Source organism: Trichomycterus rosablanca, chromosome 21 (assembly GCF_030014385.1).
Source record: "Trichomycterus rosablanca isolate fTriRos1 chromosome 21, fTriRos1.hap1, whole genome shotgun sequence".
NCBI classification, from domain to species: Eukaryota; Metazoa; Chordata; class Actinopteri; order Siluriformes; family Trichomycteridae; genus Trichomycterus; species Trichomycterus rosablanca.
In genome coordinates, this window is record NC_086008.1 from 20,866,675 (window position 1) to 20,880,294 (window position 13,620).

Below are 13,620 nucleotides of genomic sequence, written 5' to 3' on the forward strand. Positions count from 1 at the left end.
CCCTGACCAGGATATAAATAAACATTAGTGAAAGTGAGTAAATGTGCCGGTGCAGTGTGGATCACCACTAGGTGGCAGAGTTGATCCTCCTTCATTCAGTCCGACTTCAGTCTCTCAGTGTGGCGCCGCTCAGGGTCGCTGTGTACGGAGCAGGAGGAGGGATGATCACGTGATTTTATTCTCTTATGGACGAGGACAGAAGATCCACGGAATCCAGAGGCGATCATATCAGTGGATCCCTGTTTTACATCTGTAACAGCTGCTGAGGCTTTATGAGTGAGTCTGTGGGAATTTGTTTCCTCTTCAAACACACTGATGTTGGATGAGAAATCTACATTTATAAATAAAACATTTTTACATTAGTTAGAGCATCATTATTTTTCTTTTTTTCTTTTTTCTTTTTCTTTCTTTTCTTCTGTTTTTCTTTCTTTTTTCTTTGTCTTTCTTTAATTTCATTTTGTTAAATTTTTTTGTTTCTTTATTTTTCCTTTTTTTTTTCTTCCTTTTTTCTATTTCTTTTTTCTTTCTGTCTGTTTTTTTTTCTTATTTTTTATTCTCTTCTTTAAAAATATTTCTTTCTCTTTTATTCTTTTTTTAACATTTTCTTTTTGCATTGTTATTCATTTTATCCAATTTTCTCTTCTTTTATATATCTGTCTTTTACTTTTTTTTTTTTACCCCATTTCCAGAAAAGTTGGGACGTCTTATAAAACCCAATAAAAAAAATCTGTGACGTCTTTATTTGCTTGCTTTTTTTTTATTTAACTGCTAAAAGTTAAAGAAAAGATTTCTGACGTTCTTTCTAATCTTGTATTTACTTTATTGTATTTTTGTAAATATAAACTCACGTTTAGAATTTAATGGTGCTGTCATTTGATAGGGGACTTGGTTCAATTCCCCGGGTCCTTTTCTGTGTGGAGTTTGTATGTTCTCCCCGTGTCTGTGTGGGTTTCCTCCGGGGGCTCTGGTTTCCTCCCGCAGTACAAAGACACACAGTCAGGTTAACTGGAGCTGCTAGAAATTCCCATAGATGTGTGTGTGTGTGTGTGTGTGTGTGTGTGTGTGTGTGTGTGTGTGTGTGTGTGTGTGAGTGATGGACTGGTGACCTGTCCAGGGTGTTTCCTCCCTTTTGCACAGTGAATCAGTCCCACTGCGACCCTGACCAGGATAAAGAGCTCTCTCCTCTTTCAGGGCTTCAGGTTCTTTATTTTCCTCTCAGATGCTCGTGTGCCGCTCTGATGAGTAAATATTACAGCGTGAATCACGACGTCCGTCTTTCACGGATTAAAACGAATCGACTTTATTCTCGGCTGAAACGCTTCCACTCGTGTCCTGAATTTTAACGCCGGTGACAGTCGCCGTGAGAAACGTCGCTTGTTTAAACCCACGCTGCGTTATTACAGAGGGGGGCATCACACATGACCTGTTATTAACCTGTTATTAAGTGTTATTAACCCACCTCTTCTCCTCCTGATGTTCTCCTTCCAGGTTGTTTGTATGTATGTAAACTTCTGACCTGCTCTGGAATTCCTGTGTGTGTGTGTGTGTTGCGTAGTGGCAGGTGAGGATGTTCCTGCGTGGTCCAGGCATGGGGCTGTGAATAATTAAACGAGCCTGAAAGCAGCATGGAGGGGGTGTTGCCGTGGTAACGACCCCCCCGTTGCCTCCGTGCTTGGTGGGGTAATGTAAATGCCGCCTCGAATGTCAGGCTGGGTTTAATAAACCCGCCGCTCGTAATCCTGCTTAAGAACCAAACGTAGCGGCGTTCTGACCGCTGGGTTCCACTCTCGGTCGGTTTGAATTCGCCGTGTGGCCAGAAGTACGTGGACGCCTGAGCGTGAGGTCGTTGGACGTCCCGTTCCGATCCACTGAAAGATCGTGTTGATACATTTTAATAAGATTAAATTAAGCGCTTGGATCTAATGGCATTGGTAGTGGATCCACTGGATCTAATTGGACTAACAGAGTCTTGATGAGTTCTAATATGATTCCACTTCTTTAGGATCTCACACCATCAGTGTGGGATCAGCAGGGTCTAATAGGATCAACAGTGGTTCCACTGGATCTAGTGGGATCAGCAGTGTTTCACTGGATCTAATTGGACTAACAGTGTCCTGATGGGTTCTATTATGATCACTTTTAGCTCTTTAGGATCTCACATCATCAGTAGTTGATCTATAGGATCTAATAGGATTAACAGTGGTTCCACTGGATCCAAATGTATTAGCGGTGTCTTGGTGGCTTTCGTCATGATTACGTTGGGCTCTTTAGGATCTAACAGTATCAGTAGTTGATCTACAGGACCTAATAGAATCACCAGTGGCTCCACTGGATCTAATTGGATCAACAGTGTCCTGATTGGTTCTATTATGACGCTCTTTAGGATCCAACAGCATCAGTAGTAGATCGACGGGATATAATAGGATCAACAGTGTCTCCATTGGATCTAATAGGATCAACAGTGTCTCCATTGGATCTTATTGGATTAACAGTGTCCTTAATGGTTCTGTTATGATTACGTTTAGCTCTTTAGGATCTAATAGCATCAGTAATGGATCTACAGGATCTAATTGGATCAACAGTGGCTCCACTGGATCTAAATGGATCAGCGGTGTCTTGGTGGGTTTCGTTATGATTACTTTTAGCTCTTTAGGATCTAACAGCATCAGTAGTAGATCTACAGGATCTAATTGCATCAACAATCCTGATGGGTTCCATAATAACTATGTTTAGCCCTTTAGGATCCAACAGTGATCTGATAGTAAAAACAGTAAGATTCAGTAGGATCAAACATGGCTCTATGGGATCTATTTAGATCCACAGGGAATCTGGGAGATCCCCCAAGATTCTTGATTGTTTACTATATGGTCTGATTAGGAATCCAGTCTGATTTATTGTTCTGTGGTAACTGGACGGATCAGATTCAGCTGTAAATCAGGTCGTTGCTATAGTGGATCCGACGTTCTCGTATCAGTTTGTGGTTCCCTCAGAGAACTTTGCGTCCTGGTGTAAATCCACTCACCGCCGAGCCACAGAGCCACTTAAAAAGCTAGCGAGCGGCTTCCCTGATAGACTTTTCAGCGACGGAGTTAACGGAAGATGGATTTTATTGCGCGTTGCCATGGCGCTTAGCGGTCCGTGTGGGTCGGGCACCACTCCTCTCGGTGGTCCTCTGATGGCTTATGGATTTTCTTGGGTGGTTAGATTGGCGCGCCGGCTCATTGGTGATTGGATCTCGGCGTCGTTTTGGTGTCTGTAGCTTACTGGTCCTCATTCCCCCGGTGCCCGTTCATCTGCTTTTACGTGGCTGATGTAGCCGAATCCTTCCATTAGGGATATTAGGCACCAGCACGCCCGGTTCCTAATCCTGCTCATGATGCCGACCTCCAGCTCGCCCCAGTGAAGGAGCGTTTAGGAATGAGTTCCATCACAGCGGCGGTTTTCTGATGGGTAAATCCCAGTAACACTGAATCACACACTACATAAGCCTAAAGTATATGGACGCCCAGAAAAGATCCTCAAGCTTCCATAATGATAGAAGCTAATTGATTTTAGGACATGCAAGTGAATGAGTGAATGAGTGAGTGAGTGAGTGAATGAATAGGTGAGTGAATGTGTGACTGTGTGAGTGAGTAAATGAGTAAATTAACCAATGAGTGAATGAGAGTGAATAAGTGTGAGTAAATGGGTAAGCGAGTGAATGAATGAGTGAGTGAATCAGTAAGTGATTAAGTGAATCAGTGAGTAAGTGAATCAGTGAGTGAATCAGTGAGTGAATGAGTGAATCAGTAAGTGAATGAGTGAGTGAATCAGTAAGTGAGTGAATCAGTGAGTGAGTGAATGAATGAGTGAATCAGTAAGTGAATGAGTGAGTAAATAAATCAGTGAGTGAATCAGTAAGTGAGTGAATGGATGAATGAATGAGTAAATCAGTAAGTAAGTGAATGAGTAAATAAGCGAATGAAGTGAATCAGTGAGTAAGATGAGTGAGTGAATCAGTGAGTGAGATGAGTGAGTGAGTCAGTGAGTGAATGAATGAGTAAAGTGAATGAAGTGAATCAGTGAGTGAGATGAGTGAGTGAATCAGTAAGTGAGTGAATGAATGAGTAAATAAGTGAATGAACTGAATCAGTGAGTGAATGAGTGAGTGAATGAGTGAATCAGTAAGTGAGTGAATGAGTGAATCGGTAAGTGAATCAGTAAGTGAGTGAATAAGTGTGTGAATGAGTGTGAGTGAATGAATGAGTGAGTGAATCACTGGGTGAATGAGTGAATCAATAAATCAGTGAGTGAATATATGAGTAAATGAGTGAGTAATATAACGAGTAAGTGAGTAGGTCAGTAGGTGAATGAGTGAGTGAATCAGTGAGTGAGTGAATGAATGAGTGAATGATTAAGTGAATAAGTGAATCAATGAGTGAATCAGTGGGTGAATCAGTGTGTGAGTGAATGAGTAAGTGAGTAGGTCAGTGGTTGAATGAGTGAGTGATTGAGTGAGTAAATTAATGAGTGAATCAGTGAGAGTGAATGAATGAGTAAATAAGTGAATGGAGAGAATCAGTGAGTGAGATGAGTGAGTGAATCATTAAGTGAGTGAATCAGTGAATGAATGAGTGAATCAGTGTGTGAATCAGTGTGTGAGTGAATGAGTGAGTGAGTGAATGAGTGAGTAAGTGAGTAGGTCAGTGGGTGAATGAGTGAGTGAGTGAATTGGGTTGCCAGACGTACCATAATCCTACCATAGAAACGGGTAAAAATATGATAAATGTCCAAATGTTGGTGGACACTCGATCATGAGCAGGTTGGAATCATGTCTGTTTTACCATCGCTTTATCCTGGTCAGGGTCGTGGTGGGTGCAGTTCCCTGGGCGAAAGCGAGGAAACACCGGACAGGTCGCCAGTCCATCACAGGCCACACACACACACACACACACATACACATACACTTATGGTAATTGTGTATCTGTAATTAATCTGGCTGCACGTCTTTGGACTGTGGGAGGAAACCGGAGCGCCCGGAAGAAACCCCACACAGATTTCCACCTGGGAATCGAACCCAGGACCTTCTTACTGTGAGGCGACAGCGCTACCCACCGAAGGAAGACGTCCTTCCAAATCTACGCCCCCTCACCCTTCAGGGTTTCTGTTATTTTGTCCACCCCCGTATGATCAGTAGGACGATCTTTGAGTCGCGGCTCACATCAGTGGACGATCTGCCCCGCCCCCCTCGCCCCTCTCGCCCCTCAGCGGTGCCGGCGGGGCGCTCGTCATTAATTCATCGCTCCAGCCGAATTAGCGCTCGTTAACCTCCAGCTGTTTGCTTTCTTTTATTTGACATCATCAGCCCGTCCCCCTCGGCCCGGGAGCGCTTATAGCTTCCTCACCTAGCAACCCGCGTCCTTCTCCCCGCCGGCATCCCCTTCTTACCCTGTACGGGCGTCGGACGCCCACGTGTGCTGCCCGGTCGCCACCCACCGCCGATGACGCGCGCGGCTCCTTCCCTCGCCTCTCTCCTCCGACCCGTCCGTCCCCGAGGAGTCGTGCGGCCTTCCCGGCCGGAGGTGCGATGGAGGTGAAGTTCTTCTGTCCTCCTCTGATCCTGGACGTGATGGAGCAGAAACCGGCCGACATCCGACGTCTCTCAGGATCGGCGTGATCTGCTCCCTTTTTCTTGTGGCCCCTAAACCAGGTCCCTGTTTGAGGGGCCCGGATTCATTTTCTTGGAAAAGCTTTCCAGTTCCTACAGGTCAGTTTGGGAATCAGGAGGCCTTTTCTGGAGGTCCAGTCCTGAAGATAAAGCATCCAATAAAAAAAGGAGACGACCGGTGAGTAGCCTGTATAATTCTATTTTTAATTCTTATTTAATATTTATTTTAGATAAAATTCCTTTATTGATCCTAATGGAAAAAATTTATAATTTTATCTTAAATAAATATTAAAAATATTTTAATATTTTATCTTAATTGTTATATTTTAATTACACTGTATGGACAAAAGTATTGGGACGCACCGTCTAATTATTAAATTCATTTATTTCATCTACAACAGTTGCTTACAGGTGCAATAAATCAATAATATAAAGCAAAGTATATGCAGCAACAGTTTAGGGAAGGTCCTTTCTTCTTCCCGTGTCCTTCACAGAGCCCTGACCTTCATATTCCCACTGAACAACTTTGGAATGAACCGGGACATCAAGTCCTTGACTAAACTGGCACAAGTTCCCACAGACGTACTCCAAAGTCTTGTGAGAATCCTTATAGCTAGAGGTCACTCTGTTTTACCAGCATTGGTTTGTTGATCAGGTGTCCAAATACTTTTGGCCGGAATGTTTGAGTCGGGTTTTTTTCGGGGTTGCCAGATGTACCATAATCCTGACCATAGAAACCAGTAACAATACGATAAAACGATAGGAAACGAGCACAAATTCCCACAGACGTACTCCAAAGCTGCATAACTAGAGGTCACTCTGTTTTAATAGCACTGGTTTTTTAAACGACCTCACGACCAGAACCATGCATATTATCATTGAAGCTTGTGTTCAACAGTTTAGGGAAGGCCCTCCCCCTCAGGAAATAGGCACAAATTCCCACAGACGGACTCCAATGTCTTGCGAGAAGCCGTGTAGCTATAAAGATTGAATAGATTTGTTTTTGAAACGAGACGTCCGTTAAGCTCGTGATCAGGTGTCCAAATACTTTTGGCCAGGGTTTTTCAGTCAGGTTTTTGGGGAGGTTGCCAGACGTACCATAATCCTGACCTTGGAAATGAGTAACAATATAAGATCTGGCCAAAAGTTTGTGGACAGCCGATCATGAGCTAGTTGGACCTCACATTCCAAAACCACACGTATCATCATGGAAGATTGCATCCAACTTTGTAGCAACAGTTTAGGGAATGGGCAATGGGCACAAATTCCCACAGACGTACTCCAAAATCTTGTGAGAAGCCGTATAGCTAGAGGTCACTCTATTTTAACAGCATTGCTCTTTGAAACTGGACGTCTATTAAGATCGTGATCAGGTGTCCAAATACTTTTGTCCCGAATTTCAGTCGGGATTTTGGAGGTTGCCAGACGTACCATAATCCTACGATGGAAATATGATATACATCCAAAAGTTTGTGGACACCCGATCTAGTTTGACCTCACATTCCAAATCCCCACAGACACATTACAAAGTCTTGTGAGAAGCCGTATATTTAGAGGTCGCTCTGTTTTAACAGCATTGCTCTTTGAAACCGGACGTCCGTTAAAGTCATGATCAGGAGTCCAAATACTTTTGGTCAGGGTTTTTTTGGGGTTGCCAGACGTACCAAAATCCTACTGCCGCTGCCTCGTTGCCCGTATCGACTTCACAGTCGGGCCGGAAAACCGGCTCCCTCCGAACGGGCGCAGCCTGTAGCGTGAGCTAAATAAATGATAGCTTTTATTCATCCGCCATCTGCGACGGCGTGCTAGCGCTTAGCGAGAGGGATCCTCCACCATATGCTTCCTCGGAGGACTCCTCCTGTTCTGTCCTTTCCACCCGAGCTTCCAGAGGAACGTGATGAACGGAGCGATCCTGAGCCAGCGGCCTGATGGGAAATCAAAGGACGAGTCGCGCTGCAGCTACGCCACATGGTCGAAAGCGTCCCGCACCAAAACTGTGCTCGTCACCATGGAGATAACCGCAAACCCTCCCCCCCAACACACACACACACACACACACACATACACACACATTTGGTTTTGGAGTGTGTCGGTGGGGATGTGTGCTCATTCAGTTCCCATTCAGAGAATTGAGACATGCAAGGCTAAGACTCGAACCCAGACCACCGAATGCACTATATGGACAAAAGTATCGCTTCCAGCAGCAACAGTTTAGGGAAGGTCCTTTTCTGTTTCAGCATGACTGTTCCTCTATTATAAGACAGAAAGAAACTCTAGTTTCCTGCTCAGAGCCCTGTGATTGACTGATTGGGCACAAATTCCCACAGATTTACTTTAATGTCTTGTCTTATTATTATTATTATTATTATTATTATTATTATTATTATTATTTTTGTTATTATTATTACTATTATTATTATAATTATTACTGTTATTATTGTTATTATATTATTATTATATTGTTATTATTTATTGTTATTATTGTTATTATATTGTTATTATTATTTTTATTTATTGTTATTATTATTGTTATTATTATTGTATTATTATTATTATTATTATTATTGTTTATTATTATTATTGTTACTATTATTTATTATATTATTATTATTATTATTATTATTGTTTTTAATATTATTATTATTTATTATTATTATTATTATTACACATATATTTGGAGCTGAAGCAGGATGAGCTGAGTCACTGTGACATGAACGATGAACTTTAGTGACCCCGTCGTGTCTGTGAGAGAGAGAAACTGATGCTGATTTATTAGTTTGTTAGATTAGATGAAAGTGAGGACGCGTCTCTGCAGACGAGCTTCTACTGAGGACGCCGCCGCCGCCGGCGTTAAAGCCAAACACTGATTAAGATGAAGAGCTTTAATGTCCGAGCTCACAGATCCACCGACTGAATAATCAGATTTATCATTTATTACTAACTGATCATCAGATTGATCATTTATTACTAACTGATCATCAGATTTATCATTTATTACTGACTGATCATCAGATTGATCATTTATTACTGACTGATCATCAGATTGATCATTTATTACTGACTGATCATCAGATTTATCATTTATTACTGACTGATCATCAGATTTATCATTTATTACTGACTGATCATCAGATTTATCATTTATTACTGACTGATCATCAGATTGATCATTTATTACTGACTGATCATCAGATTGATCATTTATTACTGACTGATCATCAGATTGATCATTTATTACTGACTGATCATCAGATTGATCATTTATTACTGACTGATCATCAGATTGATCATTTATTACTGACTGATCATCAGATTGATAATTTATTACTGACTGATCATCAGATTTATCGTTTGATCCTCCAGCTCGTTCAGGATTCTCCAGCTTGGTGATTATTTTACAGTTTTAATGCTTTAATAAGAATTGCAGCGTGCTGAACTGATTTAAATATAAATGTCTGTTTTTTATTAAATATAAAAGCTCGAAGCTCTTGACATTTCACACCAGCTTTAGAAGGATTTTGTTCCAGTCCCACTTATTATCTTCTATTCTTAAACTCCGACTGGTTTTAACCTTTAAATAAATGATTTATTTCACGTTTCTCTCCTCAGCAGTAAACTGGATCCCATGAAAAGAAAATCCCAGAGCAGAAGAGTCCTGCAGTCCCACGGCAGCGACATGAAGGTGAGAAACACATTCTCTCTCTCTCTCTCTCCCTCTCTCTCTCTCTCTCTCTCTCTCTCTCTCTCTCTCTCTCTCTCTCTCTCTCTCTCTCTCTTTGTTTCTCTCTCGCTCAGTGTCTGAATGATTTACAGCCGTAAGGAAGTGAGAATGATGTTTCGTGGGTTTAGGACCTGCACTGAGAGCGTACTGACGAGTGCACCTCCCAACGCCGAGGCTGTTTCGACCACCACTGAGATTGGAACCCTGGATCTTAGCAGTGGTGTGGGCTAGTGTGGGCTTTACCACAGTGCCACCCAAGCACCCATAACACAGTGAGACGGTCATGGGTTCAATTACCAGGTGGACATAAAGTGACATCATCTTAAAATCCTGATAAATAAACAAATAAATAAAATCACAAATAAATAAATAAAATCCTAATAAATAAATAATTAAATAAATAAATTCTAATAATTAAAATTTTAATAAATAAATAAATAAAATAATAAATACAAAAATAAAATAATAAATAAAATATTACATACAATTCTAAAAATTAAATACAGGTCTAATAAATAAATAAATCTTAATAAATAACAAATAAGGTCCAAATAAGTAAAATCCTTTTAATTAAATACATAAATAAATACAATCCTAATAAAGAATGAAATAAATAGATACTACTACTCGTGAAATTTAAATAAATGTAAATAAATAGTCGTTTATGCAGCAGCGTCGGTGATAAATAACGTTAGCTAGTCGGTTAGCTCCGCTCCCCCGGCGGTTCACTGCAGCTCGAGTTTGTATGTACAGCGGCTGAAGGAGACTCAGGGGCCCCGGGGACATGAATCAGTCTTCTGCTCTTCAAGCGTTTTGCTCTGACTTGTTTTCTTGGCTCTGACAACAAGTGAAGGTTTGAAGCAAACGTGGGATGAATCGGGGCGTCTACAGGGACTCGCAGAGGAGAAGCAGCTCAGATTTAACTTCAGGGCTTTTAGAGCGGCGGCGGCTCTTCACTCTCCGCGTCCAGAGTCAAAACTCAGTGAAATACTGTGATGTAGATGCAGTCCAGTCAAGTCCAGTCGAGTCCAGCTGAGTCCAGTCGAGTCTAGTCGTGTCCAGCTGAGTCCAGTCATATCCAGTTAAGTTCAGTTGAGCCAATTGAAGTCCAGCAGAGTCCAGTCAAGTCCAGTTGTGTCCAGCTGAGTAATAAATAAATAAAATACTAATAAATAAATCAATAAATAAAATCACAAATAAATAAATAAAATTCTAATAAATAAAATCACAAATAAATAAAAGCCTAATAAATAAATAATTAATTAAATAAAATCTTAATAAATCAATCAATAAATAAAATCACTAATTAATAAAAGCCTAATAGTAACTAATTAATTAAATAAAATCTTAATAAATAAATCAATAAATAAAATCACTAATAAATAAATAAAATCCTAATAAATGTATAAATAAATCTTAATAAATAAGAAATAACATCAGTGGTGCTGAGGTCAGGGCTCTGTGCAGAACACTGGAGTTTCCTTCCAGTGTGAAGGCTTGGGGTTTTCCTCCTGACCTGACCTGACCTGACCCTGGCAGAGAGGCTACAGTTTCGTTTGCTCTATGCTTATGTACAGTTGTTTAAAAATAGCTCAGAGTAAAACATGCGGTGCTCCGTCACAGCTGCTTGTTTATTGTTGGTATTGTTGTTCCACGTTGAATCAAGCTTGCTCGATCGTGTTCTCTGGTTCGATGTAACAGGGACGTTCCCTCGCACCCCGTTGCTACCCGAGACCGCGTTTATGATCCCAAAGGGACGACCGGTCTCTGTTTTCAGGAGACGGCAGGTCCTGAGAGACCCTTCAGCACTAACAGAGGTCTCAGAACCCGCCGCCTGGTTGAGGTGCAACTACAGCGAAGGGGCGATGAAGGGCCTCCCGGGGGCCCTTAAATAGTGCTTAACTCTGTGCTCGGAGGGGGTCCGGGCGAGGGACGTTCCTGAGGCGATTAAAACTCTGGCAACGAAGAAACAAAAACAACAAACGGAGGGAGAACGGATCAGAATTCTGTACCGGGCGAAGCGCCTTCGGAAAACCGTCGCCGTCTGTTCCGGGCGGCGCGTGGCGACTGGGAGGGGAGCGAGGCAGGACGTGGAGACGGGGAGACGGGGAGAGAGAGAGAGAGAGAGAGAGAGAGAGGCGATGCTCTCGGATCACGAGTGACTCCGCCGAACGTGACGACTGTCTTTTCCCGCTCGATTATCATCTCGCCAGACACACACACACACACACACACACACACAGCTCTCGCGTTCTGCCCCCCCCCCTCAGTGGCAGCGCTGGCACATGCAACAGGCTCCGAGAGGCACCTCGCTGCCCCCCTTCACACCCCCCTCCTCCCCACTTTCCTATTAGAAGGAGGGGAACGAGGAGCGGACTCAGAAGCAGCAGGACTCACACGCGCTCCGGTTTTTGGACGGAGAACCTAAAAATCCGAAGCCGGTTCAGCCAGGAGGTTTTCGGTTCGGGTTCCAGAGCAACCAGAGCAAGAGGATGACCAAGCGCAAGTGGGAGGGCAGGAGAGAAGGGTTCAGGGTGAACTCCGGCCGCGAGGAGGCGTGCGAGGGACCCGGTCGCCCCACCGCCAGGGGGCGCTTCTCCGAGTCCTGGAGGAGGTTGAGCTCCAGACAGGGATCCACCAAGAGGTCGGGACTGGCCGCGCAGCAGGCAGCGGTAAGGACGCGGGGCGCTCGCCGGGGCTGTGGGTTCATGGAGCGGGGTTGTGGGTGGATCAGTGGATAGTGGGTCAAGGGTAATGTTTGGGCTCCTGACCAGGCCTGATTGAATTAGTTAAAGGACGTTTGTTGGCGTTTCTAGAGCGCAGGCGACAATCTGAGGGCAGCGTTTGCTCAGTGGTTAGGGTGCTGGACTAGTAATCCGGAAGGTTGCAGGTTTAAGTCCCACCACTGCCAAGCAGGAAAGACTTTTAACCCTCAGTTGTTAAATAATTGTTTTAAAAAGCGACTACAAAAAACCTAATAAATCAATAAATAAAATCATAAAAAATAAATAATTAATTCAATAAAATATTAATAAATAAACTCCTAATAAATAAATGCAATTATAATAAATAAATTGTTTATTAAATGAAATGTTAATAAATAAATCAATAAATGAATAAATAAATAAAACAATAAATAAAATCACAAATACATAAATAAAATCCTAATAAATAAATAATTAAATTAAATATTAATAAATAAAATCCTAATAAATAAATACAATTATAATAAATAAATCCTAATACATAAATAAAAAACTTTTAAATAAATAATAATTAAATTTTATATTAATAAATAAAATCTTTATAAATAAATACAAATAAAAAATTCTAATAAATAAGTAAATAAAATCACAATTAAAGAAATAAAATCCTAATAAATAAAAATTAAATTAAAAAGTCTTAATAAATAAATAAATACTAACAAATTAGTAAATAAAATCACATTTAAATGAATTAAATTCTAATAAATAAATAATTAATTAAATTAAATATTAATAAATAAAATCCTAATAAATAAAATTAAATAAAAATGAATTCAAGTGACCGGTCTAGTGGAGTTTCCTCCTTGTAACCTGGACATAGGTTCGCATCCCGTCCGTATTTTTACGCAGTTCTGATCTAAGGGTTCCAGTGAGCTTCTTTAAATATGACTGAATGCCGTGTAAGCACCCGACTGGGCGATAGCAGCACCAGATGTGTAGTGCGTTCGGTCCAAAAAGCCTCCAGGCTCCAAGGTATTAAAGCTGGACGAACCTCCTGTTCTGGATCCGATTACAACCCAGGCTTTGAGTTTTATTTCAAATCTCCTGGTACTTAATGGAGTCCGTCATGCACAAGGGTGAAAAAATCAACCCCAAAACAGAATGATTTTTTTGTTTGTTTGTTTGAGCTGTTTGTTTGTTTGTTTATTAGGATTTTAACGTCATGTTTTTACACTTTGGTTACATTCATGACAGGAACGGTAGTTACTCATTACACAAGATTCATCAGCTCACAAGTTTATATCAAGCACAGTCTTGGACAATTTAGTATCTTCAATTCACCTCACTTGCATGTTTTTGGACTGTGGGAGGAAACCGGAGCACCCGGAGTAAACCCACGCAGACACGGGGAGAACATGCAAACTCCACACAGAAAGGACCCGGACCGCCCCACCTGGGGTTCGAACCCAGGACCTTCTTGCTGTGAGGCGACAGTGCTACCCACTTAGCCACCGTGCCGCCCTCGTTAGTTTGAGCAGCTCCTGAGC

General features: G+C 41.7%; 1 protein-coding gene across 2 annotated transcripts in view; it reads left to right on the forward strand.

Moving 5' to 3' along the window:
• Positions 1-11,860: 11,860 nt before the first annotated feature.
• trpm3 (transient receptor potential cation channel, subfamily M, member 3) overlaps positions 11,861-13,620 on the forward strand; it is a 57,209-nt gene continuing 55,449 nt past the window's right edge. For both annotated transcript variants that reach the window (XM_063018197.1, XM_063018198.1), the window contains exon 1: positions 11,861-12,040. In XM_063018197.1, coding sequence (XP_062874267.1) covers positions 11,861-12,040 — 180 coding nt within the window. The remainder of the gene's footprint in view (positions 12,041-13,620) is intronic.